Here is a 26529-nt window from a genome sequence, read left to right on the forward strand (position 1 = left end):
TTAAATTAATTTTAATAATTACTCTGTGAATAATTCTCGAACAATAATAATACTATTAATTTTAAACCGATTTGAAAAAATTTAATCATAAATAATGAAAATTATTTTTCTAAAAATGTGAGTTTTTTTGAAATGGAAAAATCAAAAAGATTAATTACTTATGGTTTCATTGAAATTTTATATGTAATAGATTGTTAAATTAAAAAAAAAATTAAATTTTCCTTGTTTTTTTATTTTTCTCTTTATGCATTATATTTTTCTATCTTTGAATTTTAAAAAATAAAATTTTTTATTTTAATATGATTATTTTTTTATATAAATTTAAGAAAATTTTTAATAGTAATATATAATCTATAATATAATTTTATAATATATTTTAATAAATTAAATTATCTATTATTTTTTAACATATATATATCACATTGTTCCTTACTTATGAACGAAAAATAAATTTTATTTAATTATATATAATAATTAAATAATTATATATTGTATAATCATGTTTTAAATTATCACATGTTTAATGTATTATATATATGTATAATAAATTATAAAACGCAGTCAAACTATCAATTTTATAAATATACATTATAAATAATGTAATAAACATTGGAAATAAAAACATTTCGAATTTTTATGTGTATAAAAAATATTTTTGAAATATTCAAAACGGAAATTTTTTTTTAATCTAATGAATCCTGATTTTTACATATATATCTACTTAAAAATTTTTTTCATTTTTTTTAATATTCTTTTATAATATTTTTCCATTGAATATCAATTAAATACATATATTATATAAAATGATAAATAAATAAATAAAAAATGAAATAAAATAAACAAAACAACTAAAAATTTTAATGAAAAAATATATTTTCATAATATTTAATTGTCATTTAGATTGTAAAATTCAAAGTTATCTTAAAACATGTTAGCGTGAAAATTTGGTTTGCTCTAATTATGATCTGAACTTCAATGGCCTCATTCCTGACAAGAAGACGTATCTCATCTTTAGATTTAGTACAGCCGTACGTATCATAACAATTTATTGTTAGCGTATGAAATTCGAAATGATATTTTCATCAAAAATTTATTCAAAATCTTTGTCTGTAATGCCCAAAAACTAATATATTAACAAGCCAGTGGCAGCGTTTATTTTTAATTTTAAGTTCTCTTTAACTTCTCTTTAATTCATTAAATTGCTTTTAGCAATTATGTTTAGATAATTTATTTAATCATATCATCATATTTCTACTGCATTCATTTATAAATTTTTTAAACATGAAAAAATTAATATAATCTTATTGTAATAGATTAAAATATAGATTTGAAATAACAAATAAAAAATAATATTATATTTGATATTAAAAAAAGTATTAGAAATAATTTTATATAAAGTTTTTATTATTTTTTAATTTATTTATATTTTATTCATAATTCAAGTTTTTCTAAAATATGATTAATATAAAAATTTCAAAATTACGTATAAAAGTTCATCTTGAAACGTCAATGATCTATAAATATTTGTATATGTGTTATATGAGTATATACATTATGTATTTGATTTATATTGATTAATTGATTTATATACTTCTTTTTGAGTGTAGCATAGAAAAAATATTTATAATTATACATATTAATTATATACATATACATATACGCAACGTTTATTTATATAAACAAACATATTAAGCAAACATAACCTTAAAGATAGACTTTTTAGTTGTTTAACAGAATGTTGTTGCAAATTAAATTGTGAATATTATAAAAATGGCAGGTAGTATGAGACAATTAGAAGAACGACAACTTCCAGCTGAAGTAATAAGAATGCAATGGTCTCCAAAAATGGATCTTTTAGCGATTGCAAATATAAAAGGTTAGATTTTTGAATTAATAAGTGAAATAATATTTTATATTATTTATATTTAAATTTCTACGCATAATTTTATATGCAATTAATAATTTTAAATATAATGTTAAAATGTTTTTTGATATTTTGATATATATTATTAAAATATTTAATTTAACTCAATATAATTAATTTTATTCATAACAAATAATGTGATATTCATAGTATTAATATGTAGTAAATAATATTACTTTATTAAAATTATTATTGTAGGAGAAGTTACATTGCATAGATTAACATGGCAAAAAGTATGGTTATTAAATCCTCAAGAAGAATCTGATACTGTTGTAAATTTAGCATGGAGACCAGATGGAAAACTTTTAGCAATTTGTTATGAAACTTCTAAATTAGTCTGTCTTGTAGATATTGAAAATAAAAATATTATACATAAAACAAAACTAATGTTACACAATGCAATTACATGTATGATGTGGTTACCATTAACAAATACAGAAAACAATACTTCATTAAATGGTAACAAAACAAATATGCAACCAACTGGAGAATATCTTCCACCTTTACCTAGTTTAAATAGAAGTTTTGGTCAAGAACCAGAACGTAAAGAATTTTTATCTCAAACTTTAGATGTACTTTTTGTAAGCTTTAATATTATAAACTTTAATATATTTTATAATACTAGCATATATGTATACATAAAATTATTATCATTTATATATAATTATATTTTCTAGCTTGGTTTAGATGATGGAAATGTTGCTATGTATGTATTCGGAATGTTTTATTGTGGTACAATTTCTGTTGGTCATGGTGAAATATTAGAAATTAGTGGTGGATTTGGCAAATCAATGTGGATTACATGGAAAGATAAAAATGGTATTAAAGCATGTAGATTATGGTGTCCATTATTAGAACAAAGTACAGCATTTTTAAAGGTATTTAATACATTTTAAAAAATTATATTTTAAAATAATGTTAATTTCTATAAGATTTTTTTCAAATGTAAGGTAGCACAAGCTCAAGCTAATATTGAATATTTAATGGATTATCTTTCACGTACATTAATGGCAATATCTGAGGCTTGGGAAACAATTCTTTTAGAAATGGATGAAAAACTTGCAAGATATGCAGAAACAAATCCCCCTGGTGGAGTTGCTGCAGATTTCCTAGAATTATTAATGATTGGAATACCTACTCAAAATTTAGAAAATTTTTTGTTACGTGATTTAACTGAAAAAGGTTTAAAAAAATTAGGACACAGTATTGAAATGTGCTATAGTAATATACAGGTATGATACAGAAATTTAATTTTTTTTATTATATTCATTACATATTATATTATATTCAACATAATAATTTATTTTTATTTTATAGAAATTAGTTTTAAAAAATTTAACTAGTGTTGGGATGGCCTTAGTATATCAATTAGCTGAAATGAGAGGAATGATCAGATTGGGTGGTCCATATGAATTATTGGGACTCACTGATGAAACCATCATAACTAATGCTCTTCATGCATCAGAAGCATTTTTAGCAAAATCTTCTGAAATTCAACAAGTTATAGATCATAGTATGCGTGATTATAAAGCATTTTTTCGGTATGTTTAAAAATTAAAATTTTTAATAATATTTTTTTAATTTTTATATATAATTTTTATTTAAGGTGGTTGTATGTCGTAATTTTAAGATTGACAGATGAAAGGATACCATCTGAAGTAAGTCGTGTTAGTCAACAAGAGTTAACATTTATTGCTGAATTCTTACGCGGCTTTGATAAAACTGAGCCCGGTGTTGGAGGAAGAAAGGGAGTGAATTTAGAAAAGTTAGGTCAATATTTACGACGTGAAAATTTACAAACTTGTTTAACTCCTGAAGGAAGCGAGTGGGCTACAATGCTCGATGAAAATCATTGTCTTCGTGATCATCCGCTTATCGTGAAACAAGATCTTAATTATTCTTTATTACAATCTCATGCGAAATTGATTACTGCTATACATAATGTTTTTCGTGAAGCTTATCAAGGATTAGTTGAACATTTTACTATATCAAATATTGCTTTGGTACCATCTATAGGATTTACATCATCACAAATTACAACAAACGATGATGGTTTATTAGTAGCTACATGTGATTTAGATCATAAAATATTACGTTTATTTAAAATTGAATGTTTATATACAGAACCCATTTCTCTCAGTTTTAAATTAGCTATAATTAATACAGATCATAAATCAGGTTTGTTGTTTTATTATATTGTTGTTATATTATATGTAATATATATATTTTAATTTTTAAACTAATATTCTTTTCTTTATTATAGAATCATATTCTAAGAATTACACCGATTGTACTGTAATTGATCTTCAATTTTATTCTAATGAATATCTTAGTTTACTTTTACTAAGTAAACAAACACATGCCTCATATCTTGTACAATTACCAATAAATCACATCCGAATTTTTGGAAATCAAGATAAAAATTTAATTAGTTTAGGTGATCTTTTAAATAATAGCTGGCCACGGCCTTTCCAAGGTATATCTGCTAAAAAAATAGCAGTTAGTGGTGCACGAAAAGTAGCAGCTGTTTTAAGTGAAAGCAATAGAAAAATAAGATTATTAGAAACTGAAGTTGAACCTGAAGATGAAGATGATGAAGAAGAAGAAGAAGATGGAACTAATGATAATATGTTGGATACTAGTCATGGAACAGTTCCAAATTCTCAATAAATATATATACATGATAAATATAATTAATATAAATAAAAAAAAATATTCAATAATATAAACGTGATAAAAATATATATATATTAAAATAATGAATTAAGCAATTTAATCATTTTATATGTACATACGTTATGTATAATAATTTATATACAATATATTATGAAATCTTATGTATAAAATATTATTTAATTAAAATTTTATTACTTATTAAATATGATTATGTATTTTATTCATGACACATTTATTAGCATAATTGCTAACACAACTTAATATATACAATATGTAACAAATATGACTACGTATGCATATTTTTTAAATATATTATTTATATCATACTATATAATATTTTTTTTTTAAATTCTTGCTATAAAAGTATTTTTTATTTTATTTGTATTTTTTTATTTTTGCATTTGTTTAAACACTCTTGGAAAATCAATATCAAGAGTTGTATTATCAATACCACCAACTTCAATTGTTGGTGCAGATACTGCAGGACCAGCATTAACATTTGGTGTATATTTTTCAGGAGAATTTTCTCTTGATTCTTCTAAATCTACAATTATTTATGTCAATTGATCATAAGAACGTGATATTTTGTTTTATTTTTTGTTTTATAAATGCAAATATTCATAATATTTACCAAAAAATCTGTGATTACGTTTTCTTTTTGTAGTAATAATAAAAAGAACAATTGCTATAGCAACAACTACTACCATAACAGCAGCCATACCTCGTAATAAATTTGTCTGTAAAATAAAAGTAGAAAGTATTTAAAATAAATAGTGAAAAAGAAAATAATTAGAAATATTTTGATATACCTCAAAATCATTTTCCCAAACATCTTCCCAATCTTTCTTAACTACTAATTCAACACTATGTATATTGATAGCAGAATGATCTGCTATACCTTTTGAAATACATCTATAGAAACCAGATTCAGCTGTTGATACGCTCTAATAAAATATAATCTGTTAAAATAAAATAATTTTAAAAAATTCATACAATTTATTAATTAATTACCTTAATGAAGAGTTTTCCTGTTAATACTTCATAATTATACTTGTTTTCATCCATTGGATTGCCAGGCCCAATGATATGATGATCATCTTTAAGTTGCCAAAACATAAAACGATGATAATCATCACTACTTAAACATGGAAGTTCAGCTAAATGACCAGCTGGAACTTCTGTTACTGTAACTGTACTAATTCCATGAACTCCCTTTTTTAGTAATAATGATAAATATATAAATATGAAATTAATCATAGTCATCTATAAAATATAATTACAATAAATCAAGATTATTAATCAAAATAAAATAGAATACATCTATTTAAATATAAATGAAAATATTAATGAAAATTAAATTTAAATCATTTTAATTTTTTAAATATAAATATATAAAAATTATATAAATATTTAATTTTATGTATATATAAAATATATTTGATTATTTTACCTGTTGTATATTATCCATTATTAAAAATTCAATACATATATATGTATATAAAAATAAATCACAATAAATTTTTTATTATTTATTTTATAAATTAATAACTTTTACATTCACATTAAAAAATCAAAGCAAAAATGTAAAAATAATATATATATAATTTATTTATTTCATTATCGATTAAATTAGCAAAATGTTTTATATTGCTAGCATTATGCTTTATTATAAAACAATTACATTTTACTTCCAATTTAAAATGAAATTTAAAAATTCCATTAACATGCGACTGGTTTTGTATATGACAGATGTTTGTTAGAATAATTATTCTATACACAATGCAAATAAAAAACACTCAATGAAACATGTTGCATAACTATAAAGATATGTATGTACATCAATTTTTTGTAATTTTTCACTGTTATTTATTTTATATTTTATTTTAAATATATTAATAAATATTAAAATCACAACCTATAAATGATGATAACCTTATGGACTAATGAGAGAAACATTAATAATGAAGCTACTTTAGAGTTACTTATTTATATCTTTGTCCTATTCATCCTTGTGCAACAGAGTATTTATAGTAAGCTAGACTGGCATCTTGTGACTATCATACATATATCTAAAGTACATAATATATGTTATTATTTCAAATGAAACTATTGAAAAAATATTGATATATAAGATAAAACCTAATATCAAGGAAAATTGTATATATTATATCTATTAATTATTATATGTATATAATATGTATATAAATTGTATAAATATATAATTTATAATAAATATTACACATTATATAAAATATATTTTTTAATTATTAATAGAGGAAATTTTAAATAAATTATATATTTTTTGTAATCTAAATTCTTTTAATTTAATTCAATTTTTAAATAAGGAGAGAAGAGAAACAAACCATATTATTATATTAAATTAAATAAATGAAAAATGAATGATATGTAATAAATATTACATATTATTATATTATTATTATTATATACTATTATTATTATATATATATATATATATATATATATATATATATATATATATATATAATTATTATAATATTTTGGACCTTACCTATAACTTAATTATTAATATATATAAATATTACTTACACTTATCATAATATTTAGGAATTAACTATGATTTATAGTTCATAGTTAATATCGATAATGATGTATCAGATGTACAAAAACATCAACTGCTAATGCAGGAAGAAGAATCCAAAATGGTGCCAAAACAACTTTTGCTGGTAAAAACCAATGAGGTGCTTCTAATTTCAAACATATTAAAATTTGAGCGCTTAATTTCATAAATACAGCTGTCATATACCATACCTAAAAAAAAATTACTTTCAGTTTTCATAAAATAATAAATATATAATTTCATCAAAATAATTAGTTCTATTATTCTATCTATATGAACTTATAAATTTAACACTTTATACATTAAACATTATATAAGAAATAATTAAAATTAAAAAATAATAATGTTAAAATCTTATCTTCTTATAAATAATTAAAAAATAATTAAAAGATATAACTTAAATTTTTATTTTAATATATAAATTTTAACTTAATAATACATCATTTTTTTTTAAATAAAATTTTATATTGTATAATAAAATAATAAGCAATATATCTTTTTTTTACTTATACAAGAAAATAAAATATTATATATTAAAATTTTTAATTTTCATTTTTAATAATAATAATTAATTTTATTAATAAATGAAATAATAATATTTGTGTGTATATATATATATATATATACATACATATATATAATAGATTTTTAATGGTTTTATTAAAATAAAATTAGATATCAAAAAATAATCTTTTTTTTTTAACTTATTTTTTTTAACTTTATTGTTTAACTTACTTCTCGACGTAAATTAACAACTCGTCCATTTTTACAATGAGAAATCATATTGAAAACGATATAAACCAAAAGTATGTGATCGTATAACCACATTGGAATAAAAACTATGAACCAATTCCATTGTATTCTTTGATCGAGTCTCAAAACAAGTAAAATCAGAAAAATCAAAAGATTGAACCATGTAAATAATGCACGATGCAAAACTGCCATTGAAATATAAAAATCAAATATCAAATATAAAATCAAAAATCAAAGCAAAATATAATTATAAAACTACACAATCATGCTGCAAATTGACCACATGTTGTTTATCAACACTTTATATACCTAACCTTTATTAACCTACAAGTTGTAACAATTTTAAAGATGTCACTACTTACATAGATACATATATAATATTATGCAATTATATATATATATATATATATATGTATATTACATACAATATATGATTATAATCCTACATTAAATTATAGATAAAATTATTTCATAAATTATATAATAAAATATTATTAATTTTTTATTAATTCTTATATTTTTTATAAATAAATATTTTCAATTTCTTGTCAATTTAATAAATTAATGTTTATATAAAAATTAATTTATTTATATGTTTTATATATATATAATTATATTTATCATGATATGTAATTATATAATACTAATATGTATAAAATGCGTAATATAAAATTAATACTAATATTGTATATAATATTAATATTATTTTTTTGTAAATATATATAAAATATAAAATGATTTAAACAATTTATAATTTTATATTTTCTTTATAATATGTATATAATATATGTATATATTTCATATTAAAAATATCGTATATAAAATATTTAAAAAATATAAAAATATAATTATAAATATAGATATTTTTTTATTAATGATTAAAATTACATGTTTTTAAATCATTTTCAAATAATATACATCATTTATTCAAATAAAAAAAATATTTTTAAATTATAATTTAAATACAAATTTTATAAATATTTCAAATAATAAATATTTATATATGTAAAATATATTCATATACGTAACTATTTGTAATCACTGTTCTTATATCTTATACCGAAATTGTTTTATCATGTACTATGTAATATATCAAAGTCTTAAAACTGTTCCACAATTCAGTTAAGTAATAAATCCTGAACATAAAATATCATTTATACTTTGATTTGAAATATAATAAATAGTTATTAAGTAATTAATTTTTAATATGTATTTATAAAAATATTTATAAAAATTGTTGTGTAAATAATATATTATAGTTATGTCTGATCCAGCGGATACATCAAATATCTCATATGTGCGTATATTATTTATATATTTTTTCAAAATTAATTACAAATTAAATTTTCATTAAATTATATAAAGATTGATTATATTTAAATATATAACATAAATAAATATTTAACTATTATAAATTAAAATAATCATTTTAACGAATTTTTTATAAATAACCTTTTTCGTTATTTAATTTAAATTAAAAATTCAATAATTTGTAAGAGAAATAAAATGTTAATTCCCAAATTAAAATTTATTAAATTTAGATTTATTCATTATTCTTTTCTTTTAATGAATAATCTTTTAAATATGTATTAGTAAATTTGTAATGATTGATGATATGTTATATATTCATGAAGCTATTTATTAATTATCAAGAATAAATTTTTATTATTTGAATAAATGTATTAGAAAGTACAAATATATATATATATATATTTATTTATTTATTTATTTATAAAATATATTATAAAATATTAAATTTTATTATATATTAATAAAATTTTCTTATCATATGTGATCGTATATATTAATATAATAGAGATTTCGTATTATCTTACTTTCCAGCAATAATTCAAAGAAATAACCTTTCTTTCATGTATCATTTATTCAATATATAAAAATGCAATTATTTTATATTTGTAATATTTCTAGTAATATAGCTATAAATACATTGGAATAGTAGAACTATTCTTATGTTAGATTGAGGAAAGTAAGATCTATTTTAAAGGATAGCGCCCTGTATCTGACCCCATGTAGAAACCGGTGAAGCTTGCGCATGAAAACTCTTTGAAAGCTAATAACGAGCCGAAGACATTTCTATATTCTTTTTCAATAATTTTTCAATATACTCAGAGCATTAGTAATATAAGTATATTCGTATATTTTACGGAATCTTTTTATATGTACTTCTATTTTCTTATGTAGTTACGACTTTAGCCTTATTCTGAATATTATTTCATTAAAGTCTTAACCACGTGTGGTTTGATTTGCAATGTCAAACTTACGATCACTAGTAAGTACATTCAAATATATAAAAAAACGATAAATTATTTTTTATATTAATTGAAAATTTCAAAGATTTATGTTGTATTTATGAATAATTTCAAGAAACCGATCTTATGAATTAGTTTATTATTTTATAAATAGTTTTGTTAATTTTTTTGATATCTGAAAAAAATAAATTTATCATAAAAAAAACTATATAATTTACAAGATAATATGATTTTTTTAAAGCAGTTACATGTTGAATTTTTTATTTAAAGATTTAAACAATTTTTGATTAACTTTTTAAAAAGAAATATTATGATTGAATATTTAATTATAAAATTAATTGATATATAATAATATTCAATATATACATTTATGATTGAAATTTCTTATAAATTTTATAAGTTTGCATTTTAATTTAACTTAAGTTTTATTACTAAAATTAAGCAAATTACTTGTGTATAATTTTTGAATAATTTTCAAAGTAACATGTCATTGTGTGATATGTTATAATAAATAATTAAAAAAAAAAATTATTCAATAAAAAAATTATATATATTTATTATATGATATTTTATTCTTATAATTTTTAATTTTTACATTTCTTTTTAGGTTGTATCAGTATTGGCTGCTGTAGGAACTATAGCTGTAATTGGATTAGCAGTCAAATTTTACAAATGTTGGAATAGTGATAAAAAAAAGAAATCTCCTATTTTATTGGTTGATCCAGTAGTTAAATATAGTTTACCATTAATAAAAAAAGATATATTAAGTCATGATACAAGAAAATTTAGATTTGCATTGCCAACATCAGATCACATATTGGGATTACCAATTGGTCAACATGTACATTTAACTGTAAAAATTGGAGATGAAGTTGTTATACGCTCTTATACACCGGTATCAAGTGATGATGATCATGGTTATGTAGATCTTGTTATTAAAGTGAGTAATATGATTCATATACATGTATAAATAGAAGATATATCTATTTTAAATTATAAATAAAAATATATGTAGGTATATTTTAAAAATGTACATCCAAAATTCCCTGAAGGAGGAAAAATGTCTCAATATTTAGAAAATTTGAAAATTGGGGAAACAGTTGATTTTAGAGGACCTTCTGGTCGACTTATTTATAAAGGTCATGGAAATTTTTCTGTAAAAATTTTAAGAAAAGATCCACCTACAGAATATAATGTTAAAAAGGTATGTATATTAAATTTATCATATTTCTTAATCATAAATTTTAAAAATAAAAAAATATTCTTTTATTGTATTGTTAATATAGATTGTGATGCTAGCTGGTGGAACAGGAATCACACCAATGCTTCAATTAATTCGTGCTATAATAAAGGATTCTACTGATGAAACTCAAACTTCCTTACTTTTTGCCAATCAAACAGAAAAAGACATATTACTTCGAGATGAATTGGATGATATTGCAAAGAATCATCCTAACAAATTGAAACTTTGGTATACATTAGATACTAGTAGTGAAAATTGGCAATATAGTACAGGTCATATAAATGCAGATATGATAAAAGATCACATGTTCCCTCCATCATCTGATACAATGGTACTTATGTGTGGTCCACCTCCAATGATCAATTTTGCTTGTAATCCTAATCTTGATAAACTTGGTTATGATCCAAAATTAAGATTTGCATATTAGAGTAGAGAAACTAATATTCTATTTAAATCTTTTCATTCAAATAAATTTAATGATAATTTTAATATCTTTAAAAATATATTTCGTCATTTTATAGATCATGCATTGATTAATATAGATATGTGATGTAAGTTTAATAATTAAAAATAGATAGCGACATAAATTCACAATGATATAATTTACATAATCACATGTTATCAATATATGAAAAATATATTAAAAATATTTACAGATTTCAGATCTCTCTTTATTCTTTGAAGTAAAAATAAAAAATACGATATTATTACAATATTATTATAAATTTTATGTTTAATTTGATTATGTGAAATTTTTAATTTTATATCAAGTTTAATTTTCAATGCAGAACTTTAGTAAATAAAATTACTAATTCAAGATATCAAGCATTTATTGATGTTAAATCTGTTATATTGTTATAAAAAATGATGATTACAAAATGTATGTATTTTTCATACTTAAATCCCTTTCATACTTTTTTTTTAAATAGCGATATAAGATTTATAACGCAAAATAATATATAGCATTCAAGAAATGATTAATATGTTTAATTAATATCAATATTTCTTAACAAAATAATGAAGCTAAATAGTTTATTATTTGATTATAATTTGTAATATGAAAGAAAGCAGTACAAATAAAGCAATAAATGAGCATTTGTTATATGTAAACTATAATTAACAACGTCCGCGATCCTTAACACGCTTTCTGGGCGCTGCTCGTAAAATATCATCCACACGTAAAATCATTTCTGCTGCTTCTGCTGCACTAAGTAAAACTTGTCTCTTCACAGCCCAAGATTCAGTTACTCCTAATTGTTTCATACAGCCTACTTTTCCTCGTTCCATATCTATTATTGTGATAAAAATAATTAATTATTTATTATGAAGTTTATTGGTATTTTTACCATTTTTTTAATGATGTAAAAATAAACATACCCAAACCCATGGTATTTGCACCAGAATTATGTGCAGCTCGTAATTCGCTAATTAATTGAGCTGAATCATAACCAGCATTATCAGCAATAACAGTAGGTAATTGTTGCAATGCTCGAGCAAAAGATTCCATTGCAACTGATTCTTTTCCAGGAGTAGAAGCAGCAGCTCTCATAACAGCACAAGCCATTATCATCTCACTACATCCTCCTCCATAAACAATTCTTGATTCGCGAACGGTAGCTGATAATACACAAAGTGCATCGTGTAAAGACCTCTCAGCTTCATCAAGAATTTGCTGGGTTGCACCTCTAATGATTACTGTACAAGCTTCTCCTAAAGGAACTCCTGAAAATCGTAATAAAGTATCTTCACCTATCATCACCTAAAAAAATAATATAGTATTAGAAATATTCCATGATTTTAAAAATATTCAAATGTACCTGTTCAATAAGATCACATTTGCCAAGTTTCACCATATCAGGATTATCAAAAGTACTGACTATTTCTCCACCAGTAACAAGAGCAAGTCGTTCAATACCATCAAAATCAGCATGTTCAATAGCCATAATATTAGCATCAGCAAATAATTGTTCTGGATAATTATAAATTAATTGTCTATTAACAAAAACATTGCAGCCATGTTTTATGATCTTGTCAACTTTATCCTAAATTGAAGGCAATAATTAAAAATAATTATAATATTCTTTGTATAAAATTATATGTAAACTATATGATTAATAACATTACTTTCATTTTTTCTTTTTCTGCTGCTTCTAATTCTGCGATTTTTGCCATTGAATCAACTCTAACTCTAGATCCAAATACCTTAATAAAACAACAAAAATATATATTATATTAAAATTTATATAATTATATAATTATTATAGATTTTATATTTTATATTTTTATATATTCTTTTTCATCTCTTTCTTACTTTGATTTTATCTGTATCCATAGGAGTATTTGCTATAAGTATACGTGCATCAGTTACTCTTTGTGGCTGATGTACTCCAGGTTTTTTATCTAACAAAAATCCATCATCAAGAAATGAATCAGCTAAAGTTCCTCCACGTTTCTTAATTACTTGAATAGCTGATAAATTGCCAGATCCTTTAAGACGCATCACAGCATCTACTGCAAGTTTACTAAAGTGTTCTTTATGTTGGGAAAGAATTTTTGAACTCAAGGTCGTGCGAGCAATATTTAACAGATCTTCACGAAAACGTTCAGGATCTGCAGAATTATCAGCTGTAGCATTTTTTAAAGCTTCTCTTGCTACATTTGTTGCATTTCTCCAACCAGCAATTATAGTTTGTGGATGAATTTTTTGATCAATTAATTTTTCTGCTTCTCTTAATAATTCAGCAGCTAAAGTAAAAAATAATTATTTTAAATATTATATATTACATATTGTTAATAGTATGATTTTCTTATTAAAATTTTTATATGAAAAATATAAATAATTAGAGAAATTAAAAAAAGTTATACCAACCAAGAACAGTCACAGAAGTAGTACCATCACCAACTTCATCATCTTGTACACGAGACATATCTACTAAAATTTTAGCAGCAGGATTATCTACACCAACATTTTTAAGAATTGTTGCTCCATCATTGGTAACTTGAACTTGTCCTGCAGATCGACCATGAGCTACTAATACCTTGTCCATACCTTTAGGACCAAGTGTAGACTTTACTAAATCACCAATAGCTATTGCTCCTACAAATAAACTTAATCTAGCAATTTCTGCTTTTTCTTCCTCTGCCTCATTTTTGAGGATTCTGACAGGATTCAAGGAAACCTGCAAATATTCATATAGATTTTCTTGATCAGTATTAATACAAATAATAATAAAAATTTTCCACAAAAATTAAAAGATACAAATTAAAAAATATTATATTTTAATTTAGTTTTTATATTATTAATTATTATTATTATATATAATAATTTTCATTCTTTTTTTATTATTAATTATTGCTTAATATGAAATATGATTGATATGAAGCAATTCAATATAATTAAAAAAAATTTAAATATTTTTACACTATATTATTATATTTAAAAAAAAATTTCATTTTTTTGCAAAAAATTAATATTAAGCGTTTATAATAAAAAAAGTTTTTCTATTGACACACGTGCGCCATTTGTCACACCATTATACGATACCGGGTAATGAAAGATTATTCATTATCATTTCTGATGCTGTTACAATAATATTATTTCATGATGCACATAATACAAAGATAAAATTAATCGATTAATTACCATTGTAAATCACTGTTAAAGTGATAGAGCACAATTTATAATCGAATAATGTTTATCGAACCTCACTATAAAGCACAATTACAAGGAATTGCCGATATATAGATGGCGTTTCTACTTGAAACGCCAAAGCAAATTTCCTTTCTATATTCCGTTATAACGAATCTCTGATTGGTTAATATAAAAAACTTATATTATTTTATACCAATCAATAATGAGTTTAAAGTTTTTAGAAAACAGAAAACACTTCTCATCATTGAATACTAGCAAAGAACAACAAGAATTTTCTAATTTAATGTATAGATGGCGTATTATGCTCGAACAACTGATTCTAAATTTTATTTCTTTTAAAGTTTGTGAAAGACACGACATAAATTAAAGTGTATTATAAATATATATTATTTATGTACGTATATATATTAATTCATTTTTTTTATTATATATTTGAATGTTTATTTAATAATATCCATGTTATTAATTTAATTATATTACATTAATAAAAGTGCATAAATAAAAGTGACTATTATAAAAAATACGTTAAATTATATAAATTGTGTTGATTCCATTATTTTATATGAAAAGACATATAATACATATTCATTAATTGAATAATTTTTTCAAAGTATATAAATATATTTTATCTTTCGCTATATATTACTAAATATTACTAAATATCAAATTTATATTAAATATCAATATTTATTCTATTCCAAAGTATTATAAATTTTCCAATATAATTGTCATAATTATAATATATTAAAATATTAAATTGCTAATTATCTAACTTGATTATATAAAATTTATTAATCTTGAAATTATGTTTCATAGATTCTACAATTTTATATAAATATTATATCAGAAAGTTATAAAATTATAATATAAAAAATTAAATAAGGAATAATAGAAAATTTATATGAATATTTCTATTATTTATTTATTATAAATGTAATATAATTGTAGTTTTAATATTTAATATTAATTTTAATATATCGATGAATATATTATAATATGTATATAAATTACGAAAATTTTAATCCTAAATATATAATTAAATTTCAAAATTTATTTTCAGATAAAAAAATATATAAATCAATTCAAATTATTGAAATACATTTATAATGTTTCGAATTTTTAAAAATTTAAATTTCACTGATCAAACGCGGATTCGATAGCTCGCATGCACCTTTAAATAACGGTTTACATCCAGCTGTCCCTCATTTCATACAGATCTCTACTGTACAATAGGGGTTGTAGACCCTTTGACGCTTTTATGGAACGCATAGCTGCAGACATTTTCGAGCATATGTGATATTTTCTAACAATGCTGATTATTATAGTGAATACGAGCTGGATTACTAATAAAATATGATACGTATTAATTATTTATCAAATTTTTAGTTTCTTTTGTTATTTTTTTTTTCATTGGAAAGTGATCTATAAAGATGTACTCGGAATAACTGACATACGCGAAATTAGCTTTGACATTTTAATAAAACTAACATTATTTTATAAAACTAATATCATATGTTTTAATGCATATATATGATATTCATATCGCATATATTCTAATATAAAATCATTACATGTGTGAATTAATGATTATGATTGTATTTTCATTTATTTATATTGTATTTTCATGCTCTATTGTAGTATATAATTTCATTTTCTAATAATCACTAAGAAAACTTTAAGTTATTAATTATATAACTAGATAGAAAATATTTTTTTAATCGATTCTATAATGTGATTAAGGATAATAAAAGATTTTTCATATAATATATTACTGTAAGGAAATTAGTATCACATTCAAGAGCTTTCTACATCCAAATATTGTCCACTTAAGAAAATATATTAGTAATCAAATTCTAAAAAATAAAATTATTAATTTTTTATATAAAATTATTAAGAAATAATTAAAAATGGGAATCAAAGAACGAAACATACTATGTGTACATTATATTTCTTGTTTAAAGCATTTCAATTATAATCATAAATAGAAATTATAATTTCATCAAACATAATTTCTTGTATTATAAATATTTTTTGTATTATAGATTCAGAAAAATTATCACTTAATATACTATAATACAATTATGATGCAAGTATAAAATATTTTTTAATAAATTTTCAATTTATATAATCATTCTATATAAACATGTAACAAATTTTTGATAATTTGTAACAAAAAAATACTTGTACAATTGATTTTAATGACGATTTGCATAACCAAATCGCAAATTTGACCAATCGAATTAAATCGATATTTAAAATCTAAAAAAATACAGTTTAAATGAATCATTCATGTATAGAGCGATATGGAACTCATCACTGAAAGCATTTTACGCAGATGTTCGAAGCGGCGCGTGCCCCTAGATCCGGTGGTGGTGGAAATGCCTCTTCGGTCTGTTTTCACAGGGGGGGAAACCGACCCCCACGTGTACATACGTGCACATGATAGAGAATCGGGAGTCACACCTGGCTTTTAAAAATAACATTGGCGTGATTTCATGACATCGGTATAACGTATATATATATATATATATATATACATGTATATGTATATACATATATATGTAAGTATATTTACTATGTATTTATATATTATATATATTTTCTTTTTTTTAAAAATCCATAAATCTTTTTTATATATTATTATTATTATTTTAAATATGAAAATTAATTATATAAATATAGAGTATTTTTTATTTATATATTTATATTTCAAGAGCGAATATTAAACACAAAATAATTTAAATTTTTGCATAAATATAACATATAACATTTATTTTGCTAATATATATAACAATAAAAACCAATGTAGATATATTATTAATAATAATAATAATTAAAATTTTGCAATTTCTTTTCTTAAACAATTAATTGAAAGTTTTAATTATTGTAGGAATTGAAATATTCGTATTCAATAACACTACATTTGAAAAACTAGTTAAACTGAATTTCTATTCACGCCACTGCATCCCACGAAGAATGCACCTAGTTACGCTTTGGCGGTTACACATGGATTACACATACTGGAGCATAGAAGAACACATATACTGGAATATGCACCCTATAAAGGCGACAAAAGAAAAGGGGAGGAGCTTTATTTTCATACGAGTTGGCTTACGAACTCGAGGCGGGAAGGGAGCGCGACTTATGGAAGGAAGTCGGAAGCGACTCGATCCGAGTCAGTCGTTCGCGAAGCATCAATACGTTTAGATCGATTGATTTAAATGCATTCAAATAGATTATCGATTTATTATTACACAAATTTCGAACAATTTCAATATGTTATATCTACTATAAACTACTGTTATATCTACTAAACATAAGTACGCAAAACGTGATTAATATTTAACGATAAAACAAAATGGATTTAAAATTTTTTTATTAAAAATTAATTATCAAATTATTTAATAACGTAATATATTTTTAATATATTTAAAACAGTATATTTATTTAATGACGATATATTTTTAAAGTTTTTAAAATTAAATTTTATAAATTATAAATTTAATATTTTTATTGCATATTAAAAAGTATAATTTGAATAAAAATTGTTTAGAAAATACTAAAAACTAAAAAAGAAAGTGTAAAAAGAAGTTCTTCATGTCAATGCGAAAAACAATTGGATTCTTCATGGGGGTTGCATCAGACACCATACGGTTCTTCGAGCACGCGACCTGTAGGAGGGTCGTTCTACTCTACTGAGTCGTGAAACTACCCTAGTCTGCTATCGCATTGTTTCACTGTTCATCCATCGAAGTCAAATTTTCTAACCAGCTTTCTCGAAATATTTTAACCAATTTTTACTTTAGCAAATTCAACATTGAAATCTCTACAAAAAAAAAAAAAAAAATTAGAATCACTGCGAAAGTTGGTCGAGGAAAGCGAATAGAAGAGATGAGTGCATTCAAGAGACATCAAAGTAAAGTGTTCTGGAATCACATGGCGTCTCAGGATCTAGAAAGTTTGGATCCTTTCGCCTCGAAAAACGATTTCACTAAAATCAAACAAAATATCACACATAATTTTGAAATAGCCAAAGAGGAAGAACTTTCATCCAGCATCAACGATACCAGCGATACGATCGATAGTGAAAATATAACGGCTATTCGCGTCTGTCCAAAGGAGAACAATGAACAATATTCTATGACAACGATTCATGAGGAAAATATAATGATTCAGACGTAAGTAAAATTAATATTTTAATCGGAATAAAATTTGTGATGTTATAAGTTTACTCATTCGAGTACGTTTACTCATTTATTATCGGTTCTTCCTTATCACATTGACACACAATACTACTTTCATACCGCTGCAACTTTAATTACTTCCAGAACCATACGATAAGTTTTCAAGCGTTCAAACTGTTTAAGAATTGCTCTATAACTTTGGATTGTATTCGTGGAAGACATCGATACCTTTATTCTCGTGTGTAATTCTTTTAATCATAACAATGCTTGATAAATTGAGCATTGTTTCCATGTTTAAGTGTTATCCTTTGTTCTGTTGTAGGTTTTGTATCTTTTTATATTTGTTTATTTTTATAAAAAAATTTTTATATTTATTTATATGTAATATATTTTTATATTTAATTAAATATTTTAAATTAAATATTTTTTTTATAAAAAATATTTAACATATTTAATGGAATAGATAATTTTATAATTAAAATAAATAATTTAACTATTTTAAATTTTTTTCCGATTTTTCTTTAACTTATTAATGTATTTTATTAATTTTATAAATTTCAATTCAATAGAAATATTTTGCGGATTACCATATTTTTCTTATATACAATAATGTAATAAGTAGGGCATTATTATTATTATTTAATTAATTTCAAATGTAAATTATTATTATTATAACATAAATTAGTTTAAATATATTTAGTTTAAACTTATAGAATTATTGCATTTAAAAAAATTAATATTAAAATAAAATATTATTTTAATATTTTCAGTAAAATAAATTATTATTATTTTAGTCTTTTTAATTTAGTGTAATAAAAAATCTTAAGAAAATATATTATATTGATTTTTGATAAAATTGTCTCATAAATATTTTTTTTTTTTTTATATATATAAAATTATATGAACTTATATAGAAAATAAAAAATCTTTTTTTTTTATAGAGCTACAATAGATACAAAGATTAAAAATAAAGAAGACGAGAATAATATCGGTTTGGTAAATAGATCATGTAGTCCTTTGAGTCAAGATCTTCGAAGCTTGGATTCTGGTTTTTCTGATTCCGAACGATCGAACTGTTCTGAACTCTATGAGAATGAAACACCAAGGCGTCGAAGAAGACGGAAACGAGTTAAAGATCGACGACATAAAATACATTCAAGAAATGGTGTTGTTTGGTTAGAAGATGAAAGTATTCCAAATCCAACATATACTTCCACGCCTAAGAACTCTCGAACTTTACTTCAAAATACAACGAACTTCAACGCACATATGGAAAAAGGAATATCAAGAATACAAAGGTAATTTAAATTTAAAAAAATTCAATTAGATATCACGTAGTCACAATTTGCAACTAAAAAAAAATTCATATATATGTATCATATATGTATCATATATCAATATCATTCAATTAAAATCAGATACAATATATGATTTGACTGATTTAATATGTTTATTAAATATTAATATCTTTATCTTTGATATTAAGATAGTTAAAATATATTTTAATTATAATTTAAAATTTTTTGATAATAGTTTAAAGATAGTTTAAAATAAGTATGATGAGAAATAAGAATTATTCATCACTTATACATTATTTCGTCTATATTTAGATATTATAATGTTATTATATAATTATATATTACATTAGTTTATATTATAATGTTATTATATAATTATATGTTACATATGTTAGGTTAAATATCAAAGTACATTTTACAGTCAATTTATTTATATGATGGAATAACATCATGACAAAAATGACATAAAGGAAAAACAAAATAATACTATATAAATTATTAATTTTACTATTTTAATCGCTATAATCATTTCTTACTTCTTCAAACTTAAAATATCTTTATAGTATGTTTGATCAATAATGATGTAAAATTAAGGGACTTCATATCAAAAGGCGTTATCTTTGAAAATAAGCCGCGCCTTCTATGAGTTGATAAAATGAGAAGGATGTATGTTTTGAGAACATGAATTGTCACGATAAATGTCCCCTGGATGAACCAAGCGATAGGAATGCAACACGTAAGGCACTTCCCATGTTATTCTTCTGGTTGTTTCGTAAACTCTCATTTACCCCTATACAATGGTGGTACATCGTATGTCTGCATATATACGTACTTACATCTGATGCATTGGAAGTAGCGCAACTCATCGCCGGGAATATTAAATTCTCATTATACAAAATGCGTCATAACGAAAACGAACACGTTTGATTTATTGATAGGAAATTTAATGTGTAGAATTTCTACGCAATGTGATCGTTTTGATTCTATACGCGTTTAAAAAGAAAAAAAAGATAAAATATGCTATAAAAAAAAATTAATGATTAATGATATTATATTTTATTGAAATACATGTAGAAAGTATATTATAAAAGAAATTAATATTTATTATATTTTTATTATAAGTTTCTTTTCTAATTATTTGACTAAAATTTTTTATTTTATTAATCTTTTTTTTAGAGAAGAATAGATACAAAATGACACATTGAAACTTTTATTTCTTAAAGTTATTTTTCTAATATAATTTTCAAATCATCATTGATAATTTGAAAGAATTTGTGATTAAAATTCAAAGAAGTTAAAGAAAAAATTAATAAATATATGTAATGATATATATTGTAAAACTATTAAATATTCCTAAAAATATTAATTCTTATGAGATTTGAATTACGTAATAATAATAAATGGGAAATTACATATCACCATTACATACAGTTAACATCGATTAATTTACGTTGAAATATCTACAACGCAAATTAAATTCAATCATTGTATAGTTTAATCTAATATTCGGAGCAATTTATAGAGATTGTGTTAATAGCAGAAAACATTGTAGAAAAGGACGATCAATTTACATACTTGTTTTGTAACATCTATTCTTACGTAAGATTAAGACATAAATAAAAAATTATAAAATTCAAGATCATTAAAAATATAAATATAAAAAATATAGAAAATGACATTTATCAAAAATAACATTAATTAAAATAACATTTATTATCGAAAAATCATATTATTCATCTAAAATGTTATTTTATAATTTTATTTTATAATTTTTAATATTTCTTTCAATTTTTTAAGCATTTGTCAAGAAAAAAATAATGACAATGGATATTTAATCAACTTTTTACAAATCTAAATGCAAAAAAAATTAAAAAATGTCTTCTAATTATTAACAAATTTTTAAATCATCATTGAATGTTCATTGAATGGATTATTTATTTTAATTTTTACTGGTTCTTGAATGAATTTTATTACGTAATATAATAAATCCAAGGCTATGGAACGCATTTCTTTCGACACCCTATAGATATACGCGCGCCAGTACGTGATTCAATGCAACGTGCCACACGAGGAATATCTAAATGAAAGAACGACGCGGTTTGAGTCAACCACGGTCCCGGTGTATCCCGGTGCGACAGCAAATGTACGAAGAATTCCAGCTATCGCGTGGATCGTGTGCAGGTGATGGCGTACAGCTTAGTCAAAAAAAATGGGATTAGTCATCATCGTCCATGAGAAAACGATTCTAGTTTCGAAGCTGACTGATTAGTCAGCTTTTCGCTCATAGTATATCCGTTCTTCTGTCAATCTTCGATTGTTTCTAAGACGAAATCCGTGCACTTTGTTGTGCAAATTGGACAGTGGTTAGATCTTAACTATGTCGCAACAACAATAGTCGAAACAGTAATCATCTTGTCTTGTTATGGCACGATTAAGGTACCGTAGATTCTATGTGTAATCTATGTTATCTGTGAAATGTGATCCATAATATTTGTTAGAAATTTAATATTTCTGAGTTAAAGAGAAATGCTATTTTACTATTGAAATAAAATAAAAAAAGATTTTGTTATGATATGATTGAATTATTGCAGGTTTTTTTATCAAATCAATATATTTTTTATTAAATCAATAGTGCGCTTAGAAATTGAATTTTTATTAAGAAAAAGAATAATATTTTTTATCTTAAAATAGCATAAGGAAAAAAAAGAAGAGAGAAATAAGAAAAAATATAATTTTAATATATTATTAAAATACGGATTTTTTTTTACAGATTCTTTGATCTATATATAATATTGATATCCTATATATAATTTGATCTACATATTTCTCGAAAACATTGATTTTGTTTGATTAGAAAAATATTTAATATTTGATTTAATATTAAAATAATCACGGTATGAATTAAAAAAATATTTCAAATATTAGATACATAATTTTTTAAATTGTTTTTAATAGAAATTTTAAGTTTTGAATATTTATTCAATTATATATTATTGAAGAAAGAAAGAAATATAATAAAACAATATAAAAATATCTAAGTGAAAAAAAAAATAAATAAAAAAAAATGAAGAATATTATTCATATTTTTTAATATTATAGAAATTGTTAATAAAATTCCATCAATATTAAAAATATTAAAGAATAAGCGTATTTTAAAAGATTATTTTAAAAGATGAAAAAAACTTTGTTTATTATATACTAAATGATATATTTACAGTACATGTAAAAATCAAAGAAGCCGAAATTGAAAATACAGACTTATATAAAAATCAAATTGATATTTTTTAATCTATTAGCTATATGATAAGTACATAAAGAAATGACAATTTTTTATATTATGATGAGTATACTCGTCATCTTTTCATTTTTGCGATACAATTTAGATAAATTGTTTAAACATTTTTAAAATAGAGCAACTTAACGGGATTATTTTTATTACAAAATTATTTTTATTACAAAAACATAAATCTATAATATAAATTAAGTGTTAAATACTAACAGAAAAAAAATTTTTTCTTTAATCTAAACATAAATTACACATATTTAAAAAAAAAATTTGATGATTAATGAAATTTCATTATATTTGTATGAATTGATTATTTTTCTTTTATAAATCTTATATTATTAATCATTAATATAAAAAAATATTATCAATATTATATTTTTTATTTTGGCTTCATTTTACTAATTAGATTTTATGTTAACTTTTTTTACAGAACAGAAGATAATCAAATAGATACGTCAAAAATTCCTTCTGTTTCTTTGGAAGATGAATGTCTCGGTGATTTTTTATATGCAACTGAACCACCGGAAGATGTGGCTACACCAAGAAGCGCAAATTCATCGATAGCAATTAACTTTTCAGAAACGGAACCAGCTTATAAATCTGTGTTATATTCCAGAAATTATAGACAATCTTCATCAATAAGAACATGGTTGAGTGATCTTGCAATGGAAACAGACAACGAATGTAGCAATACTCTTCAGAGCAAAGCTTTGCCACGACGAAAGTATCGCGAGTTTTTGAATGAAAAAGGTGAAATAATTGATTTGAAGAATTTATCATCTTTAGCTACTGCAGCTGCAAATAAATTACTTATTAGAGCTGAACAATTTGATCAACATTATCAATATATTTTTGAGTAAGTATATTTGAGAATAATTTAAAATTTTACATATAAGTTTTAAAACTGACGAAATTACAGAAATAATATCGAATATAGAAAGGATATATAAACGAACATAAACGATATTAATAACTCATTTTATTTTTTTATAGTAAAGTATCACATTTAGAAAGTGATAGATTAGAACAACAATTTCTACGTGCCATAGAAGATGACGCTTTTTCCCTGCTTTCGGAATTGGGTGTACCATCCCCGCGTAGAATTTATCAAAACAGCTTAAAAGAAATATTATCACAATTACAAAATATGAAGAATTTTGTTGACAGTGCTGTAAATACTCGCTTAGATTTTTATATCGAAGTAAGATTTTATATTATATAATATTGTGAAATAATTAATAATAAAAAATGTTATATATTAAAAAAATATAATAATATAACTATTATAACTAAAATTATCATGTTATAGAGAGTAGTCAGAGGATTGGAAGAAGCACCGAAAGATGACACTACATTAACTAGAGGTGCTTTAGCAGCTTTAACTGCTTTAGGTTTAGCAGGACCTCGAGCAGGAAGCAGTATTACAAGATGTTTAGGTATTAGAGCACTTTTGACATCTGTAATCACTACTGGAAAAACATCAATAGATTTCGTCGCAGCATCTTTACGAGCATTAGCGAGTGTATGTAGTTCCGCCATGGCGATAAACCAATTTGTTAAAGATGGTGGTCCAGAAATATTGATAGATCTATTAGTCACAGATAATACAAGTGAGAAAGAAAAAATGGAAGCAACAGCATTACTTGTGCAGATTACTGCACCTTGGGTTAATGGTGTAGGTTTACCTTATTTGGAATCTTTTGCAAAAGATTTAATACCATCCTTAAATTGTCTAGTCGAAAATACCAATTGTGGACAGACTTTGTTGTTAGTTGCAGCTGCATTCAATCACTTATCCAAATCCAAAAAATATGCTCTTGTGATATTAGAACAAGAAACAGTTAAAAAACTGTTAAAAACTGTGAAAAAGTCAGCTGGAAAAAATGTTTGGTTAATGGAACAAGTAGCAGCTCTTATCAGTGAGCTAGCGCGTATACCTGAAGCTCGAATATATTTAGCAAAAGTTCGTGCCTCTATTGCATTAGTTTCTTTTCTTAGAATGCGACCTCCTGGTTTAGAGGATGCATATAGACGATTAGAAATTACTGCCGCCGCAGCACTTACAAGACTCTGTGTGGATCCAGAGATTGCAAGACAAGTAGTTGCTGTTGGAGGTGCAGATTGTCTTCCATCATACAAAGTTGAAGATCTTTTAACTGAAGATGAAAATCAAATTGAAGCTGGATTATTAAAATATACAAAATCCTTAAGAAAGGCATGTAGGAAAGCTGCAAAACAAATTGATATTGCAAAGGCCAGTGATTCTAGTACTTTGAATTAAGATTAATATATTGATTAATATAAGATTAAAATATTGAAGTTGTATATATGTTGTCTTATGAGATAAACAAGATTTTATATTTATACTTTTGTATAATAAAAAAAATAAATCTATTGGATATATCTAAAAATATATTTATTAAATATATCTTTTATATATCTAAATATAAAATAATATATATATTATGTTAAAAATCTTGATTCATAAATATAAAAAATATTAAATAATAAAAAATATTGTTAAAAATAGTATATTCTCTTTTTTAATATTTAGGTATTTATAATTTAAATTGTAATTCTGTGCAACGCAAGTCAAATTCTATAAAAATTATATAATTTAAATTCAATTAAATATAATGAATAT

The 26529-nt window shown here is 22.7% G+C and overlaps 6 protein-coding genes across 10 annotated transcripts; 3 read left to right on the plus strand and 3 right to left on the minus strand.

Annotated features, from left to right (window-relative positions):
• Window positions 1–933: 933 nt before the first annotated feature.
• On the plus strand, window positions 934–4637 carry LOC409810 (anaphase-promoting complex subunit 4). Of its 3 annotated transcripts, XM_006564100.3 has the most exons (8): window positions 934–1028; window positions 1778–1876; window positions 2123–2505; window positions 2602–2802; window positions 2875–3156; window positions 3242–3465; window positions 3531–4102; window positions 4188–4637. In XM_006564100.3, the coding sequence occupies exons 2-8, from the start codon at window positions 1783–1785 to the stop codon at window positions 4592–4594; spliced, it is 2163 nt and encodes a 720-aa protein (XP_006564163.1). In that variant the 5' UTR covers window positions 934–1028; window positions 1778–1782; the 3' UTR covers window positions 4595–4637. The 3 variants fall into 3 exon arrangements, with proteins under 3 accessions (XP_006564163.1, XP_006564164.1, XP_393301.3); XM_006564101.2 differs by lacking the exon at window positions 934–1028 and having other exon boundaries at window positions 1488–1876; window positions 3555–4102; XM_393301.6 differs by lacking the exon at window positions 934–1028 and having other exon boundaries at window positions 1771–1876.
• Window positions 4638–4803: 166 nt separating this feature from the next.
• On the minus strand, window positions 4804–6669 carry LOC725097. Of its 2 annotated transcripts, none has more exons than XM_026441268.1 (5): window positions 6533–6669; window positions 5612–5863; window positions 5410–5544; window positions 5232–5337; window positions 4804–5144 (listed from the first exon to the last, which is right to left on the minus strand). In XM_026441268.1, the coding sequence occupies exons 1-5, from the start codon at window positions 6554–6556 to the stop codon at window positions 4990–4992; spliced, it is 672 nt and encodes a 223-aa protein (XP_026297053.1). In that variant the 5' UTR covers window positions 6557–6669; the 3' UTR covers window positions 4804–4989. The 2 variants fall into 2 exon arrangements, with proteins under 2 accessions (XP_026297053.1, XP_006564162.1); XM_006564099.3 differs by lacking the exon at window positions 6533–6669 and adding an exon at window positions 6051–6104.
• LOC102655111 (transmembrane protein 60) lies at window positions 6534–8303 on the minus strand. Its single transcript, XM_006564098.3, has 3 exons — window positions 7935–8303; window positions 7169–7390; window positions 6534–6669 (listed from the first exon to the last, which is right to left on the minus strand). Exons 1-2 carry the CDS (start codon window positions 8142–8144, stop codon window positions 7214–7216), a joined length of 387 nt encoding a protein of 128 aa, XP_006564161.1. The 5' UTR covers window positions 8145–8303; the 3' UTR covers window positions 6534–6669; window positions 7169–7213.
• Window positions 8304–8997: 694 nt separating this feature from the next.
• On the plus strand, window positions 8998–12575 carry LOC413189 (NADH-cytochrome b5 reductase 2). 2 transcript variants are annotated; one of them, XM_396639.7, is made up of 4 exons: window positions 8998–9249; window positions 10830–11162; window positions 11238–11426; window positions 11509–12575. In XM_396639.7, the coding sequence occupies exons 1-4, from the start codon at window positions 9214–9216 to the stop codon at window positions 11890–11892; spliced, it is 942 nt and encodes a 313-aa protein (XP_396639.1). In that variant the 5' UTR covers window positions 8998–9213; the 3' UTR covers window positions 11893–12575. The 2 variants fall into 2 exon arrangements, with proteins under 2 accessions (XP_396639.1, XP_006564165.1); XM_006564102.3 differs by lacking the exon at window positions 8998–9249 and adding an exon at window positions 9871–10242.
• Window positions 12278–15242, minus strand: LOC409809 (T-complex protein 1 subunit beta). The gene is made up of 7 exons (XM_393300.7): window positions 15109–15242; window positions 14335–14644; window positions 13777–14210; window positions 13590–13667; window positions 13283–13507; window positions 12843–13224; window positions 12278–12754 (listed from the first exon to the last, which is right to left on the minus strand). Exons 1-7 carry the CDS (start codon window positions 15109–15111, stop codon window positions 12582–12584), a joined length of 1605 nt encoding a protein of 534 aa, XP_393300.2. The 5' UTR covers window positions 15112–15242; the 3' UTR covers window positions 12278–12581.
• Window positions 15243–18014: 2772 nt separating this feature from the next.
• On the plus strand, window positions 18015–26288 carry LOC100576116 (protein inscuteable homolog). The gene is made up of 5 exons (XM_003250369.4): window positions 18015–19295; window positions 20243–20599; window positions 24316–24741; window positions 24879–25086; window positions 25195–26288. The coding sequence occupies exons 1-5, from the start codon at window positions 19009–19011 to the stop codon at window positions 26164–26166; spliced, it is 2250 nt and encodes a 749-aa protein (XP_003250417.1). The 5' UTR covers window positions 18015–19008; the 3' UTR covers window positions 26167–26288.
• The last annotated feature ends 241 nt before the right edge of the window (window positions 26289–26529 follow it).

This window comes from Apis mellifera, linkage group LG6 (genome assembly GCF_003254395.2).
Source record: "Apis mellifera strain DH4 linkage group LG6, Amel_HAv3.1, whole genome shotgun sequence".
Taxonomy (NCBI): domain Eukaryota; kingdom Metazoa; phylum Arthropoda; class Insecta; order Hymenoptera; family Apidae; genus Apis; species Apis mellifera.